Below are 23,499 nucleotides of genomic sequence, written 5' to 3'. Positions count from 1 at the left end.
CTTTAAAAGGACTAACACTATTTCTGTGTGAGTAAAAATAAAGTCAAGACATTAAATGCTTTATTATAAAAAACTGAATTAAGTAGAGAAGGGATTATAATGATTTTATCCAACTTTGAAGGAGCTTTTTTAAACTTCTATTCCACAGTCTTGAAAGCTTAATCTGCTAAAACGAAAATGTCGCTGCTCAGAATGAAGATCATCTCTGTGATCTGAATATAAACTGACAGCCAGCCCTTCACAACCTCCAGCGTCGGGTCGCAGTTGCTGTCGCTGTCAGCTCTGTAAATATGTACGACTGTTGGGCGGTCAGACAATTCGTTGTCATGGTGATTGTTTGTGCTGACCCTGCTTTCACTTTCGCTGTTCCCACAAACTCCTGGTTCCAACACAGTTTGGTTGGTTCTTCTGAAATATGTTCAAATATAAGGTGGTTTATTCTCCTTCAACAACACTTTCTAATCATTTAACTCACTCAGAGGCTGCAGCCGAAACAATAAGCCAATTGATATACAGATTTTCTGGTTTCAAACAATCATTGTAGGTTAATTAGCTTTGGGCTTTGCACTTTTGCTCATTGAAAACATGCTATTTTTAATGTGTCACGAGATGGAATTAACCTCAGTTTTCTGACTCCTTTGAGGCAAAACAACAATTGAGAAAATAAAGGGCAGATTACTCGATCATGAAATGAATTGTTGCTCATGGTGATGTTTTCTAATTGCTTGTTTTGTAGAATCACTGGTCCTCAACCCAAAGATTTTACTTTTAAAATGAAATAAGAGGGAGAAAACCAGCATATTTAAGATATTTCTACTGACAAAATTATAATGTATTATCAAATATCCACTTTTTACTCACAATTAAGGCTCAGTATTGTTAAAATATAGCCTCAAAGTGATACAGATGCCAACACATTATTCTTATTTTTTCATGTAACCTTTATTTTAGCCAGGGAAGTCACATTTCCAAGAGTGCTCTGGTTCCAAATCATACATACAATAACTTTATAAATCACTGGATTATCACACTTGTCACACTTTTACAGCTCAGTCGTGATCCTCGTCAATAGAAAATACTTTTTTGATGCACCCGTTAACCTGAACATGCTGAACATTTGATTGCACAATCCAATTTGAGCCGGGCTAGTGATTCATCCACTCACAAAGCACCTTCCATTTAAACATCTCATACATGTTGAATACAATGCCGATGAATCACAAACGGCAGGGATGGCTGTGTTTCATTCAATACACGAGGATAATTATGTGCAGGCCTTGAAAAGAGCATGAATCTGTTTTGTTTTTTGAACTAAAGCTCTTCTTCAGACCTTTAGAACTGTGCAGGAGGACGAATACATGACGAAAACACCTGTTGTTGACTTGTGTGGTCTTTTACATAAGTAGAATTTTGAGGTGCTTAGCTTGAGTATTTCCATTTTAGTCTATTTCATACTTCTCTAGTACATTTCAGATGCAAATATTAAAAGTGTTTACAGAACAATTACATGACAGCTATAGTTTAAAGTTACTTAACTTCATATGATGAGTTTATACAATACATTGTTTGAGATTAAATAAGTGGTTTCCAACCTTTTTGGCCTCCTATAAAAAGGAGATTCATGCCTTCAAGACCTGTTTTCTCATCCTACACCTCTATGGTTTGGTTATATTTTGGGAAAGCTTAGAAAAATATCTTTGTTCAGTTACAATTACTACTTTTGCAAAGTTTCGGCGACAATTTCGGTCTTGATTAAAAGAAACCAACGTTGACTGTTAGATGGAACATCTCCCAACTTAAAGTTTAACATTTTGTTTGCTCATCTATCGGCCCTTACCTCCTCTCAGTGCAAACTTATGACTCTATAATGACGTCACACTAATTCACCGTTCACATCGTTTGAATAAGACAAACTACGGCTTTGTATATTTAACGTAAACATATGTTGGTTTTTGGGCATTTGCTGGAACGACTAATGCCGAAATTTTTCTGGGGAAAAAGAGTTAGTTTTTACTTCTTTCCAACTCCTTTAATCATCTCATGTCCCATCAGATTTATCTAATGTTTTCACTCGGCTTGGAAACCACTGTAGTATAAATGTAGTATATAACAATATATCAATCTCAGGGAGCATATTTCTGCAGAAAGATTATTTTAACTTTTTTATATTTTGCTGATATTTTGTACTTTGTAACATTTTGAATGCTGGACTTTTACATGTAATGTAGTATTTTTACATTTTCCTATTGGTACTTTTACTTAAGTAAAGGCTCTGAGTTCTTCTCCCACCTCTGGTCTTGAGACGGATTCATTGTGGTCATATTTTTGAACATGCTTTGCAATATTTCTGCATTGAATTACATTATATTGTAACTCTAAGATTCTCCACCTTCAGCCGGGTGGAGATACTCGGTCCTGGTGGAACAGTGGGTGGTGGGTGTGGTAATGTGGATCTGATCCTGACTGACTGACAGCCGAACCCCCAGCCTCCAATGCATTGAGTTGGGGGGGGGGGGGGTTGACATGAGCTCCATCACGTTTCCTCAGCGGCTCCAGGCCACCGAGGGAACTGACACCACTGATTAACGGCGTCCAATTTCGTCTGCGTCGGGCTTAATTCTGCAGCTTTCATGGGTTACATCATCCCCCTCACGCTCGCTGGGGGGAAACGCTGCAGGGCGAACAGCTCACCAGGCAGCGTTAATAGCCAGAGGTTTTATCACAGCAGATGCAGAGAGGATTTCCATCTGACTGACAGCTTTTATTACACACAGTAGCCTGCGAGTGTTTGGTTTTTATGTAATACACTCTATGGGTGCGGTTAAAATTCTAACCAGTGTTTTCATCATTGGAATAGAGAACTGCAACTTCTTTTTTGACTCTGCATCACTTTCAGATTAAGTATGAAAAGATAGTCCATGCAAACATGAATGGAAAAATAATGTTTTAATTAATGCCACATCATTTTTCAGCATGTGGGATTTATTTTGTGCCTTTTTTTTAAGATGCCACAGGTTGGTTTTTATACAGCAAGGAGAGTAAGTAATATTTCTCCCTCAGAAATAGAGCTGTAGCTGGGTTAGTTAATAAGGATGGTGTAGCTGCCTTCACATGTCTGCCTGTTAATATGTAGTGAGGCGTCCATGTTTGCTTGGTTTTTCACACCCATATTACTAAGTGCCAAGTTGGACACATCGTAGCTTTCAGAAAAATCTGTCTTCCAGCCATAATTACGACTCTGATTCGTGCATGAATGGTAATTACAGTTCAGTAATTTGAGCAGTACTTACAATTTCTCTATCTGTATGTTAATTTATATGTGATTCTTTCCAGGCAAGAGCTTAAATGTTTTCACTGTCTTCTCTCTGGAGCTTCTCCCACTCACTGGCAACGCGTTACATAGACCGGGTCTGATCAATATTCCCCTCACATCACCCCTACTTCTCTCTCTGGGGTTAAGGCTTCTGGGCCGTTCCCACAGGGCTGCTTTGTTTGTGTGTGTGTGTGTGTGTGTGTGTGTGTGTGTGTGTGTGTGTGTGTGTGTGTGTGTGTGTGTGTGTGTGTGTGTGTGTGTGTGTGTGTGTGTGTGTGTGTGTGTGTGTGTGTGTGTGTGTGTGAAACTCTTCACCCGATGGAGGGAGGAGATGCTATTGATAGAGATGAACACTTAAAAGTAAATAAACAGTATGTGATGAGGTCTGGACGGAGGAGTTGGCTGCTCTGTGAAAAAGGAAAAGTCTTTCTGCCCACACAAGTTTTCCTCAGACTCTGATCATGTGAAGTAAAGCAGAATCCAAAAAGTAAACTGCAAATTAGAGTTTCATATGAAGGCTTAAAATCACGCTTTTAACCAGCATAGCTCTGGAGTTCAATGTATGTTGGTCAGTCGGTCGTTATTTTGGTCCAGACTTATTCATCTTGACTTGTATAGATCGGCAATTAAGTTTTTGCAGACAGTCAATACAGTGTTTGGTGTTAATGGTGCTAATTGGCTAATCTTAGCATGCTAACGCGCCAAACTAAGATTGTAGGCTGAACATAATACCTCTTAAACATTAGCATCATAGAAACAGAATAGGAGCAGAAGGGACATTCACATTCAAATGAACTAAGCAGGATGGTCCGGTGCCATTGCGACCATTAAAGCGGGCTAACTTCAGTATAAACTAAACTGACTTCCGTTAATTCACAGGCGAGTAGGAGAGTAGTAACGTTACGAATCGTACAAAGCCAAAGTAAACAATTTAAAAGGTTTAACTATTAAGTGCTTCAGCCACACACTCTTTACGTCACAGCGTAGAAAAGGACTTTGCTATCGTAACCAGTGTAGCACTGAAGCATGACGGAATTAGTAAACTAGCTACAGCTGCAGACAGCTGGCTCATTGGCTAACTTCGCCATTCTTTAACTTTACATTGGTTACAGAAAATGAGCCGCAGTCCCATTGCTGGATTTTCCCAGCTGACAATTTCAACTTAAAACTTCCAAGCGTTCCAGTTACAAAATGCAAAATATAAACAAAAAACATGGCTGACTGGGATTTTCTGTTTTAGGGAATTGCTGAGCCTTTGAAAAAAGATTTAGCTCTTCAGTGGGAACAAATTGGCTTGTGGCTGAGTGCCACAGACACAGTAGGGAATTCAGAAAAGATTGAGCAATAAACGAACACATTGTTGGTTTTGGTCTTTTCATGTGGGTTTGTTAGGTAGGAAAAATGCAGAATAACACCAAGACTCTTTTAAATGCACTTGACACTTTTGTTAAAACCAAAGACAAGAAGATTATTTTACAATGCCCTACTCACTCAATAATTATCCATGAATACAAAAAACATGGGTGGTTAATCACACAGGCAGTGTACTGTAACTCTACCCCTTGTGGGCTCTGAAAGCCTGGGCCTCTACTCCTCTGGGTGCAGATTTATATTAGTCATTCCCGCCTGCAGATCAGTTTGCCCTCTCTACTGAAATCTGTAGTCAACATCTGTCCTCTAAACGAGAAGAGCGTCTTCGCGCATACTGAGGGATGATGCTTTATGCAACACCTCTACTGCTCAGACAGAATCAAGCAACGGCCTAAAACTCAGCTTAAAAGTCAAAAAGTCAACATATACTGTTTTTCCTTGTTTATTTTCATGACTCAAGTGATCTGTTTGTGTTTTTAAGACTAAAAGCATCTGCTGTGCATTTGTTAAAAGACCCCAACATGAAGAGAAAAGTACAAACACAGTGTGATTTCTGAGAGGGGATGTGACTAATGGTGCTTTTCTAGCAGAGGTGTTACCTGGTGCGTTGTTAACAGGATGTGGTGTGCAAAGTGACTCAAAACAATGGAGGGGTTTGGGGGGCGTATTGAGTGGGACCGTCTCTAAAGGTTTGTTGTGATTTCATGTTCCTGTGATGTTCTTTCCCCGTGTTTCCCCGCGCCGGTAGCTGTCACACTGAGGCCTAACTGAAAAAACAAATAGCATCGGCTGACAGCTCTGCAAAGATGAATGCAGTTTGAGAGGAAACCGTCGTGTCAAACCGGAGACGTTTTGTTGTGACAAAATGTGTTTAGTCAGACATTTCTTTAGCTTTCTACCTGCAGGTTTACCGTCTGGTCTCATTAGTTTTGCTGTCTAATATTGTGTTTCTCGCGCTTGTCGTCGCAGTTGCACCTGTAATATAATAATATAATGATACAGCTCAGAGGTGACTTGAGTAATCGAGATATAATCGAGTCTATAAAATAAGAATATATATTATGATTATGAATAACTGACACTATTTAAAGAAATGGAATTTAGTATTCATTATTATGTTTTCATTAGTGTGTAATCACCTGAAACTACGATTTTTTTTGTTTTTGTGATCTTAGAATGAGCTTTCATATCTACATGGTGAACGGGTCCTCTTCATGGAGTCACCGTAGCCCAGTTTTGTCGGCATTATATGTTTGTTCAAACCTCGGATACATTTTGGTCTAAGCAAGGGACGTTGTACATCGAGCGACCGTTATTGAAAGTTATGAGGTATAATAATGATTATACATGCAAGAAAGTCCTCTGGATTTTTCTGGATCATAAATGTCAACATTCAACGTATGCAGTGGTTTGCAAAAACGTACAATACCAACATTTCATCTGACGACTTGGTTCTGCAGCGCCATTTTTCTACTGTAGCCCAGAACGGACAAACCAAACACTGACTCTACAGAGGGACTTTAGTGTTTTTAAGTTACGTGCCGTAGTTTTCTGATGTGCTTGGAAAAGGAGGGGTCAATGGAGGGGTATTCAGTTGGTTGCAATCTCCAACCTCACCTCTAGATGCCACTAAATCCTACAAACTACTCCTTCAACTAGAGTTTCGCTCTGACATACATGACTTGGACTGTCTTCAATCTGTGTCATTTAAGAAGGGCAAAACAGCCTTCATTGGTCAGAGGGGTCGACTGTCAAAGCCCCCTGATGCTGTGGGAACATCTGCTTTCTCCGTTCTTTATATAGCAGGCAGTACCAGTGAAGGGCACATACAGCACAGGGCTGTTTGGCAAGTACAGACCATGGGAATCAATGTGAGGTCCAAAAAAACTTCTTCTAGTAGAGCCCTCCTACAACAAGTCTGCTGGCTCACATTCAGACAGACGGAGATTAGAGTTTTTAAACGGCTGCCCTTTAACATAATGTTGCTCTACTCTTTCCAAAAAAGACCTGTCGCTCCTCCAAACTTTTGTCAGTTAATATTAAGATTGTGAATACAGAGTTAGCCAGAATACATATTTTTATTAGGCAGAGAAAATACTGTTCAGAAGAAGAGAAACACCAAAAATAAATTTCTGTCACACATCGATTCCCTCTCATACAGCGTAGGAAGGTCACTGGTACATCAAAGAGAGAACAAATCTACGTGTGGATGACCTCCGCGGCGAGGTTAGATGGATACTGTAGCACAGTCAAAAAGCACGGCACGGCTCGGCCCAGGTGTTATTAAAGCACAGCATGATCTGAGGCAGTTCTTGATTCTCCACACTATGAAAACACTGAGAGACAAAAGAGAGGCAGGTGGCAATGTAGTCGGGGGTTTCCTGTGACAATAACGCCAGACAAAGAAAAAGGTGATATTAGCACAAAGAAAACCAGATTTCTGTATAAAGAGGAGTTTGAAGAAGGGGTCTTGGCACAAAACGCAACGGAGCGATGAAGATCTCCTGATAGAGGCAGAGCTGGGAAGGCAGCTGGGGTCGGCTTTTGGCAGCTTGTTCTGACCAGAGCTCGGTTGACCGTTTTTGGGGGGAATTTAGGACGTAATCCACTTTTTTTCCCTTGTGAAACACAAGCCAAAACAATGCATGAAAAAAACTTCTTCGACTCCTAACACACACATACTGTAGCTCCTTCACACACAATCAGACTAGTACACAAACATGCAGACTTGTACAAAGGCAGAACTTTACAAAGTCATGCAGATGGAATGTTTTTGATATTTCTGTAGCCGAGTCAAATATGGCCTGACGTCTATTTTTATTAGAGGGGCTTTACAGGGAACTAGTGTAGTTCAGTCTAGGCGGCTGTGGCGGACTGGGAGTGAGCTCTTGGAAAACTAAACCTCAGTCTTTTGATGGGGAAAGAAAAAGCAAAGGGGCTTTATAAAGCTGAATAGAAGTAAATCAGAAAATGGTTTTCTTCAGATCTCTTTTAAAAATTCTAGACGAGAACACGGCCTTGTCTCTTCAAGAGGCAGTTTGATCCAAACCTAATTACACAAGACCTCAATGAACTTCTCAAAATGTCCTTTGAACACACTGGAAAGGGGATCCTGAGTACCGACACTTTTCAGACAGGTCATGCTGATTCTTAAAGGAATAGTTTGACAATTTGGAAATACGCTTATTCACATTCTCGATGAGAGTAGGGTGAGAAGATTTCTACCTCTCTCATGTCTGTATGTTCAATATGTAGCTGCAGTCGCTTAGCTTAGCATAAAGGCTGGAAACAAGAGGAAAAAGCTTGCCTGGCTCTGTCCAAACTTATAAAAGGTTATGAGCCAGTAGTTAAATCATTGCAAACACTGAAGGAGTTGAGGTTTTCACGAGGGTTTATGTGCTAGCAGCTAGATTATTGACTGGACTAACTTTACCGTAAAACTGCAACTTGATATATTCAGTGTTTGTACGAATTAAACAAAGGTTTATTACCTGTGGACAGAGGCAGGCTAGCTGTTTTCCATTGTTTACAGTCTTTATGCTAAGCTAAGCTAACCGACTAGCTATAGGTCATCTTCTCATATAGCTTCGTAAGCAAATTTACTAGCATGACTCCCAAAGTATGAAACAATTCCTTTCATATCATCTAAACTGAAATGATTTACAATTTAATTTATTTACTCGATGATTTAAAGTAATATTTGTACAGCCAAATCACAAAATATACCACTAAAGTTCACTTTAAATGATTATAAAGGTTTTCCCTTTTTAGAGAGCATCAGTGTATCCAAGCAGCTCAACAGAGGAACTGGATTTGAACGTATAACATAATCATAAAGATTGATTAGATTCATAGAGATTTGGATCGGCACCCGCTCTGTAAACTAGACTAATTTATTATAAGAGATAATCATGGCGAATGTTTCTACAAACACATCGATGTAAACTCAAGAACGACGTTGGCGAACGCTCATCCGTGTTCTGGCAGCGTGAGAGAGACGCTGTGATCGGACTCGTCCAGACACGAACGGCGTCGCGCCACGTTGCTGCAACCAGTCGAGATTTTAGAGGAAGTGGTCGCCGCCGTCGAGTTTCCGGGCTCACAGGTTCTCGTTGGAGTCGTGTTGGCACTGGCTGTCGGTCGAAGGGTTCAGGAAAGGCAGCTCCTCTCCGCAGCCATGCAGCTTCAGGACACGACTACTCAGGTCCAGGCAGCACTGTGAGAGGAAACACGTAATTAGTGGTGGTACATCGGTGGTTTCCAACATTGGGGTCGCACAACTAATCTGAGGATAAATAACAAAAAAGGAGACAATAAAAATATCTTCTGCAATGCAAAATAATGTTTTCAGGCTTTTCTATACATGTTTTCTTGTGGAACATTAGATTTTTTACTTCTTCTTGCCTCATAACCTACTCAAAATTAACAATCTGAGAAGGAAAAATAACTAAAATCTGCATAGTTTAACTAGATATTGCTTTGTTCTCAAGACACACAAGCCAAGAAAATTGTGAACCATTGTGCTCTATGACCAGATTTTGTTCAGATTAGGCGACACAATATTCTATTTTATTCAGTTTGACATCATCCTAAATTGAACATCTTTGGGTTTTGGACTGTTTGAAAACAAAAAACAAGCATATTTGAAGACAACACATTAGATACCAGCATTATCCCCATGTCTACATAGTTCTTAGATCAGTACACATCCAGTAATTGGGAACTTTAAATGAGTATGAGTATCGTTCTGCTAATATCAAGCCGTCAGCTCTCTCTAGATTAAATTGTTTTATTTGCGGAGGTAATAATTTGCTACGGAGTGTAAATGGCTCCCATACCGTATGTGGACTCAACTTCATTAATCCAAATCCTTAGTTGTTGGTTGAACTATCCTGCATTTAAAACCTTTGTTTGCACTGATGTTTAAGATTATTTATTTGTCTATTGGACAGATAAATATTTGCATCAAAAGTACTGAAAGATGAAAAATGCAACATTCTAGTTTGTTTATTTTAGTAAGTTCTTTCACCGATTACTTAAGTGTAGATTTATATGTAAAATCTCTGACATTGGCACCCCTCTATTGTAGTAAATTAAACATATTGGTAGCAACATTCTGGTAGCATTGGGATATATGGGTTGAGCAACACACAGGCTGCACAGTGTTTACATATTTTAAGATAACAACCAAAGATCATCGTCATTATCAATTATTTTCTAGATTGTTTTCTTGATTCTTGTTTGTCCAATGAAGTTAGAAAATTGCCAAATGTGCACATCGCATTTTCCTAAATCCAAAGGTGATGTGTTTAAATCACTTTTTTGCAGTCCTTGTGTTAATGATAGATTTAGCCATCATATTTAATTACTATATTTGTTGTGGAAACTTGCAGAGCAAACCCATCAAGGGGAAATGTTCTTCTAACATTACTAAGTCCTTAAAGGCTAATTTACAAAATTAAGAAAAAAGGAGCTCATGTTCCTTAATGCCCTCACGTCTCTCTCCAATTAGATTTCAGGAGGATATTAACCAGATGCAGCAGATGTAATACTGAAACTAGAGGGGCACTCAGAGAGCTTAGACCTCCGGCAAGGCCATTAAGGGAAAAATAATATGTGTATCTGATCCATGATACGAATACACTCCTAAATTTAATGGGTTTTTGCCTTTGTTATTGCTACACCCTTCCACCAAGTTTCATGAAAATCAACAGACAAACAAACCCAAACTGAAAACATACTGTCCTTGGTGGAGTTTGGAATTTGCGTATCCTCCTGATTCCGATCGGCTCGAAAATGTTTTGTTGTTTTCTCCCTTTGTTTATGCTACACCCTTCCACCAAGTTTCATGAAACTTGTGCCAGTAGTTTTTCTGTCATCCTTCTGACAAACAAACAAACCCAAACCGAAAACATAACGTCCTCCATGGCGACGGAGCACTACCCTCCGTTTGCAATTGAGTCTTTTTATGAGGTTTGAATTGCAATTTCAACAATTCCACCTCACCAGATGTCCTCAATCCGCTCTTATCTGAGTTTTTACCTGCACAGTGGGAATCGAGCAGATAACTGGGCCACTAAAATAACCCCACCAGCCTTTTCCCTTTAGATAAAACCACATACAGTACATTTCTTTTTAGGAATTTGTGCCTCCATCTTTACCCCTTAAATGGTTGTTTTTTTCCTCCTACAGCTTTCTTCTTCTTTCCTTTTTTGCCTATTTTTAAACGCCGTTTCAGGCAGCTGGTTCTTTAAAAAGCACATATAAAAAAAAAAAAGATAACGCGTTCAAAATATTAGCAAAGCAAATGAGGACCTTACTTTAAGTTCCAACACAGTCTGAAGACCCAGGCACAGCTCAAACGCCTCATCCTCTGAAAGTGGAAAAGGAAGAGAGATAAGGGGAGAGAAACGAGTCTTATTCATGAACAGCCTCATGTGAACATTGCATACATTAGCCTGAATCCAGGTTGAATCGCCAACACAACTAAATAATTCATTCTCATGTTAATGAGTGCTGATTATTGTATGTACTTGTAGGGACAGGTTTTGAAGCCGCAACGTGAGAGTTTAGTGAGAATTTAACGTGCGTGAAAGAGTCGAGCGCTGGGATTGAATTAGACTCGTCGTTCACCGAAGCGGAGGAATTATGGAGTAGGTCCAGATAAAAACTGCAGCATGAATAACTGTGTGTTTGTCTTGTTCTTCTATCTTTGTGAGGACCAGATAACAAGGCGAAAGTCAGGAGAAATCAAAGCAAGGACGCAATATTTCTATAATTTAATGCTTTGAGGCTCCGGAAATACGATATGACTTTGAAGGAATAGTTTTACTTTTCTGGAAATAGATTAGATTAAGAAGTTTGATACCACTCCCTAAATTTGAGACAGCAGCTGGTTAGCTTAGCTTAGCATAAAGACTACAAAAGAGGGGGAAACAGTCTGGGTCTGTCCTACCTACCAACACCTCTAAAGCTTATAAATTAACACTTCATATCTGGTTGGTTTAATCAGTGTGAAAAACAAAGTGTAAAAAGGATATATGATGTGTTAATTAGTGCTTACCCACAAAAGTGATGGTAGGCTGATTTCTTTCTCCCTGCTGGTAGTTTTTCTGCTAAACTAAACGTTCTCCTAGCTGTAGCTTCATATTGACTCAAATATCAGAGTGGTATCGACACCATATTTGTCAAGTTTTTGTCAAACAAACTCAATACTGCAGCTAAACCAACTTAAATGTTACAAACCTCAAAGAAGAAACTGAAAAAAGTCCTTAAAAGGAAAGCAAGCTTCTTAATGAGAAAAATAAACTACCCTTTCATTGCAATCGAATGCAGATTAACTTTTTCCTCACCTTTTTTTAGACCACTTTTGTTTATTATCTGCAGATGATTTTTATTTGTCTTTGAAACAGTGCCTGTTACGACTGTAGCATCAATAACCACTTATCTCCTTAACTCGTCATAAGAATCTAAAAAGATAATAAGATCAATCCTCGTGTAACAATGTCTTCGGCAGTTGGATTTTCTGGAATTTGGTTCCTGTTTGTCTGTTCAGCCATGATGACAATTGCTGCTCGTGATAATTATCTTCAGACTTGTTATTTTTCTGCAGAAGGGGATTTCCCCCTATTAAGAAAAGCTACCTAACACTCTTAGTACAGAATATGTAGAAGCTTTCATACAACATTATTGTGCTGCATTGGCAATATAAAGTGGAAAAGATAAGCAAACAGACATTTATTTGCCCGAAAATATTGTTGATCACTGCTTCAACATATTCTTCTCGACCCAGCTGTCCTTTTATTTAATGGTTATTTCTGCCTGAGTGCTTTAAAAGGACAAGATAGGATGTGCTGCCAGAATGCTAAGTACGGAGACAAACTGATATCCAACTCAAAATCTCTTTTAGCTGAATTTCTACAGAGAAGACACAGCAGGTGATTTCATATTTCTCTGCTCCACTTCAGACTTTTTCTTCAGCGCCACCATGACCTTCACATTTGTGATTCTTAACAGCTGTTGGATTGGATTGCCATGACATTTGGTAGACCTATTCATGTCCCCCTTCAGGATGAAATTGAATAACCTTGGCCCTCGTTTTGTTTTGCTGTTTGTCTCGCTTCGTTGGCACTAGTCCTCCTTTGTAGGCCCTCGATGCTGATTTCTTTCATCGATGTATGAGAACATCTTGTATTTCCACAGTTGAGGTCTGACGGTTTCACTTTTTTGAATGACGAATACACACTATTAACGCCAGCTGGTTTGGAAAATCATTTCCTATTAAGTAGGTGCAGAACGTACACGGTAGTTGGCCGATGGCTGTAGTTTTTGCGGTGTGTTCAGGTGCAACTTTTTGGCCAAGACACAGGCAACGTGAGGCAAAAATTGTTCTTCGTTGCTATCAATCTGTCATAAGTGTAATTTGTTCAATTGAGCAAATACCTGCAAAACTAATGACTTTCCCATCAGCCTCAGCTCTACTTTGTGCCTATTAGCAAATGTTAGCATGCCAACGCACTAAAAACTAAGATGGTGAACATTGTAAACATTGCTAATCATCAGAATGTTTGCATTGTCTTGGGAGCATGTTAGCATATCATGCGAGCTGCTGGTTGTAGACTCTTGTTTACAAATCATTGAAATAGTCACATACTATATAGTGTGATTCTCACCTTTGACGTAGGCTGAACACTGGACCGTCTGTCTGCCCAGCTGCAGCTGCAGACCGGTCACTGAGCTGCTGCCATCGCATGGTGAACTGCCCTGAATGGGAACCAGTCTAATAACACACACACACACACACACACACACACACACACACACACACACACACACACACACACACACACACACACACACACACACACACACACACACACAGTAGAAACATTTCATTTCATTTCATTCTGTAGCTGTCTCCCAGAAATAGATTTTCTCATTATGTGTCACCTTTTAATTCTTTATTAAAATGTAAATCAAAAGTTTATGCAGCTGGGATTTTATTAACTAGCATTTCGAAGGCAAACAGAACACCAATATTAGCACATCTTACTGTTTGTCTATTGCCTTTTTCAAAGCTTTGAACTTAATATGAGAACAAAATGTCACAAACCAGTGCTCAGACTTTGATCTAAAGTCTGAGCTTCATTTGGCATTTAAATATATTTCCTCACAGATGAAGGTGATGTCTGGTCTTTAAGAATCTGGATAAAAACCTGCCTTAAGAGCTTATAATAGTCATGACTAAATCCCTCCTATAAGCTTTTTTTTTTTGCCAATTCTTGAAATATTCCTTCTATTCTGATTTCTGTTATCCATAGACCTGAATTTACCTGTAGTCTTTTTCCGTAAAAAACTGAAAAAACTCATTATCTATCAGTGTTTGGTATTTGCTTTTTGTCAATTTTAATGTCAAAGCACTTCATGCTTCTGTTTTAAAAGATGGTAGGTATTATATGTGTGTTTGCAGTTAAGAGCAGTCCGTTTCTCACCCCAGCCTCTGGCAGCAGGAGCTGGAGATGTGGTTATGTTGGCTGCCGGTGTTGATGGATGCCTTGACTTCGGTCTCGCAGCACTGTGGAGAAGACAGAGGGGGGATTTTTTTTTAGTGTCACAGTGTGATTTTTTTTTTTCCACTTCAGTCTGGCACCACAACAAGCGAAGGAAACAACCAGACACAACAGAACATTAACACAACTCTGGGGAGCTTTAGAAAATCACTGATCTGATTTTTCATTTGAACTAATCTATTCTGCTCCCACTACGCTTGTGAAACTGCCAAACTGGAAAATAAAGTCAAAGTTGACTGTTAATTAACTTTGCACAAACAAAACAAACAAGTGTTTCCAAGCCAGCCCTTTTTATTTTTTAGAACGTTTGCTACAAAGGTTTGGTCAAATGTTATTTTGTGTTTGTAACTTGATATCTATTGATTCTGTGTTGGACTCTTAAATCAGTATTTGTCCGTTAAATGCTGCAGGCGTTTGGTTCAACAGTTAATAATCAAGTTAAATATAAACCAACAAGGACATTCTGTGAACACCGCTACAGATCACAAATGTTATTTTTTAGCTGATGTGTTGAGTTCATGTTGCTGACTCTTTTTCCCGACAAGATGCTGATTGTTCAGTTTGTTGAGTGCACTTTGATTTTTCAGACTTAATGATCTTTGAAAGCATCACCATAGCATGAAATATTAACCAATTGAGTCAACGGGGAATTTAACTCATTAGTCCAAGCAGACATCATCATACTGACGAGTAAAGTGATCCGTGACATGATTCATTTACAAACTCAAAACTATAAACACTGTCTTTTTTTATAATGTGATGAAATGACAAAATATAAAAGGAGTTCCACAGAAAATATAACTCAACGCTGCAGAACCTCTATCAGCTAATTATTTAGTTTTTTTGGGAACCAACTTTACGGTTTAAGTTCAGTCCCACCGTTGTCTGTTTTCATCTATAAACCTCTAAAAACCCACTGTCTGCTAACTGGTCAGCAAAGAACAGCAGAAAGACCCAGTTCAAGATTATCTGGTGATCATAGTGGAGCAATTAGAAGATAAAGAATTGGTGGAGACCAAAAACAGAGCTAAAAGAAAGTGAATATTGGTCTTTCATTCATCAGGTGGACACAAACATGACTCCAAAATAATGATAATGTTGCTCTATTTCCTCTGGATGTGTAAATAAGCAACTGTATGCTAAGAAGTTTGTCAAATCAACTTGTTACCGCTGCAACAAAGTGGCCAATAAAGTCTGTTATTGCAGGTTTAAAGTGATAGTTTGACAGAATGGGAAACACTTAATCACTTTTTTTTTTGCCAAGAGTTAGATGAAGAGCTTGTCAGTCAAATATTGAGCCTAAGCTAGGAGACAGCTTAGTTTAGCTTAGCTTATTTTAGCTTAGTTTAGCTTCGCGGAAAGGCTGGAAGGAAGTGGAAAACAACAAGCCTGGTTCTGTCCAAACATCACAAATAAACCTAGCAGCACCCCTGATGCCCACAGATTAAAACAGTATTCATTATTTATTTAATCCGCACAAAAATTGCTTGTGTAAAAAAGTGTAAAAACTGAAAACTATTTCCCCCTTGATTCAGACTTTATGGTAAGAGAAGCTAAGCTAGCTGTCTCCTGGATGTAGCTTCATAGGCAAGGCAACTTTTTTAATATGTCACATTTCACAGGGCAATTCAATGTGCTTTATAGGTAATGCAAATGCAGCAGTGGTTAAAGGTTTTGCAATTTAAAAAGTGCAAAAATAAAAAGATAGACAAACACAGCACATACAGTCCTGTTTAAAATACTGAACTCCCACTTTTGGATGCAGAATTAAATTGAATTTAAAGCCATACTCATACTTAACAGGCAGATATGAGAATGTATCCTCTCATCTAACTCTCTGCAAAAAAAAGAAGCAAATCAGTGTATTCCCACCATGTCTATCAGATTTACCCATAATTCAAGCTGGAGTTTTACATTTGTAAACATCTTCATCATCTCTCTGCCGCTCTGTTGCCTGCAGGGCTCCATGTCACCAGAGGAAAGTCTACAGCGCAGCAGATTGTAAAGGTTTATGAGAACTGTTGCCTGTAATGGCCTTTTTTCTTCTTCTCTCCATCCTGTACATGAGTAGGAACATGTTTGTGGGTGAATACAGCATAATGGTGGAATAAAGAATGTATTCAGAACATATGGTAGCCCTGCATGCATGTGAGATAAGCAGTAAGATGTCACCACCCCCACACTGTTAACTGTGTATCACACCATGTATGAATTAAGATATTTTTTCAACTATCACATGCACGATCTAATATATCCCAGCTACATAACTCTACTCTCTCTAATTGTTATTCTTTTTCATGATTTTGCTTTCAGATAAACTGCAGTTCAAGATACAGTAACGTTCTTGGTATTCTTGTGTAGTTTTATTAAAAGAACCAAGGTTAAAGTCCTCACAAAATACTGGAGTAGAACTCTTATACATGTATCCGTCAGCTCTCAGATTAAAGTTTTTCATTCCCTTCCTGTCCAGTATTAGGACACGAGGACAAAAGCATTTATCTGTATCGGTGTCAAGTGTTCCTTTATTTAATTATCCTACTTCACATCCTCATGAAGCTGATATATTTGATTTATTATTGTCTCTGTATTGCCAGTCTTTTGGATTTATTCAGTTTTTGCTGTATACTTCTTAAATTGTTAACAGTTTTGAAATATTTATCACAGGTTGTTTGATGGCTAACATGTAGCACCTTTTGGCCTTTGTGGTGTTTGTATATTTATATATAAATGTACAAAGAAAATATAGTACTTTAGTAGTATGGTATAGTTTAGTAGTATAGTATAGTTTAGTAGTATTGTATTATATAATAATAGTTCAAATACTAGGAAATGGTGGCCATTTAACATTTTTTTAAAACAATTTTAGCAATTAAAACATTGTCCATTTAAATGCATAGAATAAAAACACTACTTAAGTCAGAAAATTTGCCTTATTTTAAAAGATTTTAGAACATCTTTTAGATATTTATCACAAATTGGATGGTGATCATGTAGCACCTATCAGCCTATTGGTATACATACATATATATTTATTTATATAACAACTAAAACATTGGTCATTTAAATATATCCATTAAAAACACATTTAAATACTCTTCTATTTAAGTCAGAGACAGTTGCCTTATATTAACTGTGGTTTCTACTGTCCAGCACTCAGCCTGAATCCAGAGAACGTGTCTGTAAATCTTTCTCTCTCCGTCATGAATCAATATCTCATCCCCTTGACCCCAAAGGATATTTTTCCCCCCTTTGGAAGTAAACACGTTCAGTTTCCATGAGCCTTGTTTTGATCCCTCGCTCTCTGTACAGACTGAACTGAGCCTCCTTTGTCCTCACAAGCTTATCAGCAGACCCACAAACCTGCTCTTTTGTTTCGGCCCCGCTGGTGCAGAAATCCTACAGTTTAAAAATAGCCGACCGAATGAGTAACGGAGGAACACTTTGCATTTAATAAGTTGATGATAAATCAGAGCGAAGCACAATGAGTAATAGGGGGAAAACGCTGAATCTACCAGAAAAGTCTGGAGTGGATTACTAATTCTAAAATACACTTGCAGAAGCTGTACTACGACCTTTTAACAACCACAGGGAACAAAAGTTATTTGATCACTGTATTGATTTCTCTCAAAGGATAAATGGCTCCGTCCTTGGTGTCATACATGGCTGCAAATATCTTAAATCAGAATCCATAATTAAATATTATGTCATGTATGTAGACATAGTGTTAAATATTATATATTATTTGTCCTTGATTAGATTCAGTAGATAATTAGATAATTGATTATCTTTATCTCCATCAGGCGTAAGCAAGAGGGGAGATTGTGTGTGTGTGTGTGTGTGTGTGTGTGTGTGTGTGTGTGTGTGTGTGTGTGTGTGTGTGTGTGTGTGTGTGTGTGTGTGTGTGTGTGTGTGTGTGTGTGTGTGTGTGTGTGTTGTTGTGCCTGTCCACGGCCAGTCTCACCTACTACTGCACCAATCAGCCTCATATTTTTGGTGCTCCTCTATGACTGTGTGCTCAAGGACCTCTTGTAGTTGCGGTGATTCACGCTTTTTAAAACATAATTATTGACTGTTTTATAACGTCATTGACTGCTGACTCACAACAAACCTTGTTCTGCTGGAGACCACATTTTTTGCATTTGTCGGGGCTGAAAAAAATGACATCCATAGAAAAGTTTTGAGTTGAAGCATCTGTAGATTACTTCCACATCCAACATGTTATGATCCACTAAGTTTAGGCACGATACAAGATGAGTAAATATCTGATTTTTGTTATCTCCTAAGCCATCTTGACTGTAAGAGAGATAGAAGGGACAATTGAGTGAGAGTCAACTCTTCTTTGTTTGGGAGGGAAGATGGAGTAAAACCTGGTGGTGTTGTTTTATTATTGATTTGACTAATAACATAAAAGTTAAATCTATAAATAACAGAAAATTGTTATTAAAAATGCCCAGGAGTCTGAGTAGAGATCCTCAGATTTTTTTCGCAATCATCAGTTCAAAAACCGAATCTTTTCAATTTACTATTATATAAACCTAAGAAAAGCAGCAAATCCAGTAAGAACCATCAATCTTTTGGCACATTTGCTTTGTAAATGAGAAATCAATAAAAAAAATTGCTGTCAACTAGTTTGTTTGTCAATCAAGCATCATTTAGAAGCAGTTTTAAAATCTGTATATTGTATCAGAGCATGTTAAGAAAGTAGATATTTTAATATTAACTTCATTAACTCATATGTACCAGTTGTGAAATGCCAGTTATTCTATTATGTTTTTGTTAATTTAAGCAGATACTTCATGTAAAACATCACCTTTTTATCCAACATTGTGTTTAAACATGAAGTATCAGCCGTCTCTTGTGGCTCAATATGGAAAATCTGTTGAGGACGGACTGAAGCACCTTTCTGCATACATTATAATAACATTTTGGAGAGCTGAGTGTGTGTTAGACCGAACATCTCCACCTGAATCGAGACGACCATTAACGCCTAATGTGTTCCAGACAAAATGTGAGAAAAACACAGCAAATAAAGCGCATGAATGCTGAGTCACTGGATGCATAATGGTGCAGTTTTCTTCTTTGTTTTGCTAACAGCAGACATCCCCCAAAGACCTGCACATGTGATTAACTCGCAGTGTTGAAGGTTAATTTATGCCTCTCTGTAGATGGATGGATCAGCAGTTGCAGTCACATTTTCTTTTTTCACCCTGGACCCTATCCCATGTTTCTGTGTCTAAGTGACAACTGCTCAACTTTAAGGTAAATACACAATAAAAGAGCTTGTTGTTTCCACTGAAAGGCTCAGATTTGAACTATTAGTGTCTGACAACCTTATGGAAAGAATCCTACAGAGAGAAAAACTTTGTTCTTTGCATTTCTCTTGATCCGGTCTGTTTGTTATGGTGTCATGTGACTTGTTAGCAGAGGAGAACGGTATGTGATTGAGAGTTGGAGAAAGGAGTGTTGGTGTGGTCAGTTTTTTGTATTGTAATACAGAAAGCATAGCTTAGTGTTATCTAAAATATTCTGGATGCCATAGCTGAATATTTAGCTGATTTTGACAATGTAGATGTAAGTGTTAAATATTGGCACTATATATCCACTGTCTTTTTCCTTGATTAGATCCAGTAGAGAATTTGATATTTGATCATCTGTATCTCCGTCAGGCGTAAGCAAGAGGGGAGATCGTGTGTGTGTGTGTGTGTGTGTCTGTCTGTCTGTCTGTTTGTCTGTCTGTCTGTCTGTCTGTCTGTCTGTCTGTCTGTCTGTCTGTCTGTCTGTCTGTCTGTCCGTCCGTCCGTCCGTCCGTCCGTCCGTCCGTCTGTCTGTCTGTCCACGGCTAATCCCGCCTACTACTGCACCCATCAGCCTTACATTTTTGATGCTCATTTATGACTGTGTGCTCAAGGACCTCTTGTAGTTGCATTGATTCACGCTTTTTGAAAACATATTTATTGACTGTTTTTTAACTTCATTAACTGGAGGCCACATATTTGCATTTGTCGTGACTGAAAAAATGACATCCATAGAAAGATCACATATGCAGGTCGTTTGGGGATGTCTGCTGTAGACAAAAAAAATGCAAGAAAACTGCACCATTATGCATTTCAAGTTTGCTCAGCCTGTGAAAGCCGTTGTATAATGTTTTCTTATAGTAACCAGTTTTGTCGGATTTGGTTCGAGGTTTTTCCCGGAACAATTTAGGAATTATAGATATGTGGCCATATACCTGCTCAATGAAAACCCTATTTAACTGCATTATGGGAAATATAGATTTAATGCTTGACCCCAAACTAGGGACTTAGAGTCAGTAGATCTCGGACACTGCTGCTACAGTTTGACCATCCTTTTCTTCAATAATTATGCTTAACTATTAAAACTGAAATGCTAGAATGTCCATTATCTTAACCCTTATCCTACATAAAAAGTATTTTTGCCTTTATTAATAGCGGCTAATAGAGAGCTGACAGGAAATAAGTGAGGAGAGATGTGTCAGCTTGGTCATGCACTGATTCCTTTGCTCACTAGTGTGCAATGTCCTTGACCATTGGTGTGTACATAGTGCTGTGCTGGCGTAAAACCATTCAAACCCTGATTCATTGGTTATTAAAAAGGACTCAGCAAGCCACACTAAGGTTAAAGCAGAGGGTTGTGGCCATAAATTAAATTAGCTTTATGTTGCACTGCCACTGCATCAGTACTAGTGGGCCTAAGAGAAAAGGCAGCACAAATTTGAATGATATTTTAGACATATTATTGTTCTTTTTGTCCTGAGATCCACACAGTTTGTACATTTCAAGCCCCCGTAGCGTACATTTATTGCTACCCATGTGGATGTGTTAACCATGGCAGGTTGGACTCTCGGTCACCATGACTCAGTATTCTGTTGTTCTGCTCCAACCAGACAGCCACTGGATCCTTACCAAGCTTTTCATGGTTTGTAAAGGGAGAATAGACAAAGAGTGGGCTTTGAGGGATGAGTCATGGGAGCAGGATGGTTCTGTCTTTTGCATGGTCTCTTGTTTTTTTCAGTTTTTATGCAGTAGTAGACGTAGTAGTACCTTGCATTGAACAACCAGAGCTGTGAGGAGGGTGGAGCTCTCCGTCTTCTCCGCCGTCTGTCTGGCTCCGGCCTCGCTGCTGTCGTCCTCCTCGTCCGACCGTAGGCTCCTCTCGCTCTCCTCCAGAGACTCGTGCTCCTCCGTGGAGTCGTCGGCGGTGCTCTCGCTCTTCTCCTCGGCGTCGGCGGGTCCGTCCTTGTAGTCGGCCAGCGGGGAGCGAACCCGGCCGTTGGCGTCCCGGGCCTCCCCCCGCAGCCGCGTGATGTTTCCCTCCATCAGGCGGCGCTGCACGATGCTGTGAGGTTGCTAGAAGGGGAGATAAAAAAAAGAAATGGATGGTTAATGGCAGGATTTATTAGCAACAAGCAGAAACGGAACATGAGTCCAGTTTTACAACAAAAAGGGTTTGACCAATTCATGTTTTTATGATGGCTGATATGCAAAACATGCTGAAGAATTGATGGCTGCAGGTTCTCAAAAGGGAACAGTATATTTAATATCTTTGGGTATTGAGCTTTAGGTCGGATGAAACAAGATGTTTAAACACGTCACCTTGGAGTCTGAGAAACTGGGAAGGATCACTGTTTTATGAAGATGACCAAAGGATTTACTTGTGGTGAAGCAACAAAATAATCAGCAGATGAATCATAAATGCAGCTACTTTGAAGTTGAATTCTAAAATACATTTAGTGAAAAATCTAAACACTTCACTTAAGTCACATCAAGTCCAGGATAATTACAGTTCATTACAGTTGAAAATTCAGATAGTTGACCTCCCTTTGCATGGTGAAAAGATAAATACTAAAGTATGAATAGTATTATTATCTTAACAGAGTATGTCATAGATAGCTTGTGACGTAAAATACATTAAATCTGGAGAAAAAGATATGTAGGTCATTGTGTTAAAGGAACACGTCACCATAATTTAAGATTATCTGCACATTCAGAAATTTGTAATGATAAAGCTTATTTATGCAAAGTTGTGCAAACTCAGTTGAAAACAATTATTAAATTCAGTTACCATACAGACAAATGGTAGAATTAATTTGATCTGCATCATATACTGGAGGAACCACACTGACTTCTAGAGTAGCGCTTTAATTGGACCATTAATTACCAGAAGATTTCTGTCTGACTGAGTTCCCTTCCTACTTATTTTTCCAGCACTGCCAGTTTCTTAGAAATGCAGGAACAATGAATGAAGTTAGTAATTAAGGTGTCGGACAAAATAGGACCGGTTCCTTCTCTGCAGCTGCTGTGTGAGGTAAAGTATGTGTTGTAGTTTATTGGTAAGCTGTAAGACAAGGGTTTAAGATTTCTGCTTCCATTTCCAAAATTGTCCCCCAGTAATGGTCAAAACATTTCCATTACCAGAGAGCATTTTCGTGCAAATTACTGATTTGTACCTTTACATGGATAATTTCTGCACCCCCAATTACTGCATATCAGACTTGGGAACCTCCATAAGCACACACACAAAAATATTGGTAACATTTTAGATCACAGTCTGCAACATGCAGCGTAATTCTTCCCAAATAACGAGCGTCCACCATCTTTGTTTGGCTTTTGAAGTGAGTGAGAGTTTCTTTCTGTAGGAGTTATGTAAAGCTGTTGCCTGTAGTTTTGGCAATAATTCTGCTCGTCACCAAGAATTCTCTTTGGATGAGTCAATGCAGAAACAAATGTATATGAAAAGCCATCACACTGTAGCAAGAAGAGAGCATTTTTATCTGTGGATGCTGAGGTGGGCTACAGATTTAATCCAGTGTAGCATCGGCTGTGGCATTTCAGATCCTCCTCCTCCTCCTCCTCCTCCTCCTCCTCCTCCTCCTCCTCCTCACAAAACGACACGCTGAGATTTAAATTGCTAACTTTAGCTTCAAAATGTGCCTTCCAAATCACCTGAAATACAGGTCACATAATCATGTCATGAAAAGCTATTTCAAGAGTCTGCTTTCAGGTCACCCTGTCAGCAGACATTAAAGGATTTCTAGCATGTTTTTCTTTGCATCTCAAGCCTGGTGGACATTTTATTTGCTAACACACATTTTTCGGGTGTCGGGAAGTCTTTTAATGGATAAAAGCAGTTTCCTACCCTGCAGAGATAATACACACAAAAAAAATTGGCTACAAAAACCCTTTATTTTTACTCTATCACACACAATCTGTATTTTTTCATTTAGTT

At 38.9% G+C, this 23,499-nt stretch overlaps 1 protein-coding gene across 1 annotated transcript in view; it reads right to left on the bottom strand.

The window, feature by feature from the left end:
• Positions 1 to 6,751: 6,751 nt before the first annotated feature.
• The window catches only part of nrip2 (nuclear receptor interacting protein 2), a 31,909-nt gene continuing 15,161 nt past the window's right edge, over positions 6,752 to 23,499 (bottom strand). The window contains exons 2-6 of the mRNA XM_054624685.1: positions 21,315 to 21,620; positions 14,176 to 14,258; positions 13,357 to 13,463; positions 11,005 to 11,057; positions 6,752 to 8,900 (exon numbers count right to left, since the gene is read on the bottom strand). Coding sequence (XP_054480660.1) covers positions 8,784 to 8,900; positions 11,005 to 11,057; positions 13,357 to 13,463; positions 14,176 to 14,258; positions 21,315 to 21,620 — 666 coding nt within the window. The 3' untranslated portion in view covers positions 6,752 to 8,783. The remainder of the gene's footprint in view (positions 8,901 to 11,004; positions 11,058 to 13,356; positions 13,464 to 14,175; positions 14,259 to 21,314; positions 21,621 to 23,499) is intronic.

The sequence above is a fragment of the Anoplopoma fimbria genome, chromosome 23, assembly GCF_027596085.1.
Source record: "Anoplopoma fimbria isolate UVic2021 breed Golden Eagle Sablefish chromosome 23, Afim_UVic_2022, whole genome shotgun sequence".
NCBI classification, from domain to species: domain Eukaryota; kingdom Metazoa; phylum Chordata; class Actinopteri; order Perciformes; family Anoplopomatidae; genus Anoplopoma; species Anoplopoma fimbria.
The sequence above is the reverse complement of the archived record's forward strand: the minus strand, read 5'-3'. Positions and strand labels throughout refer to the sequence as shown.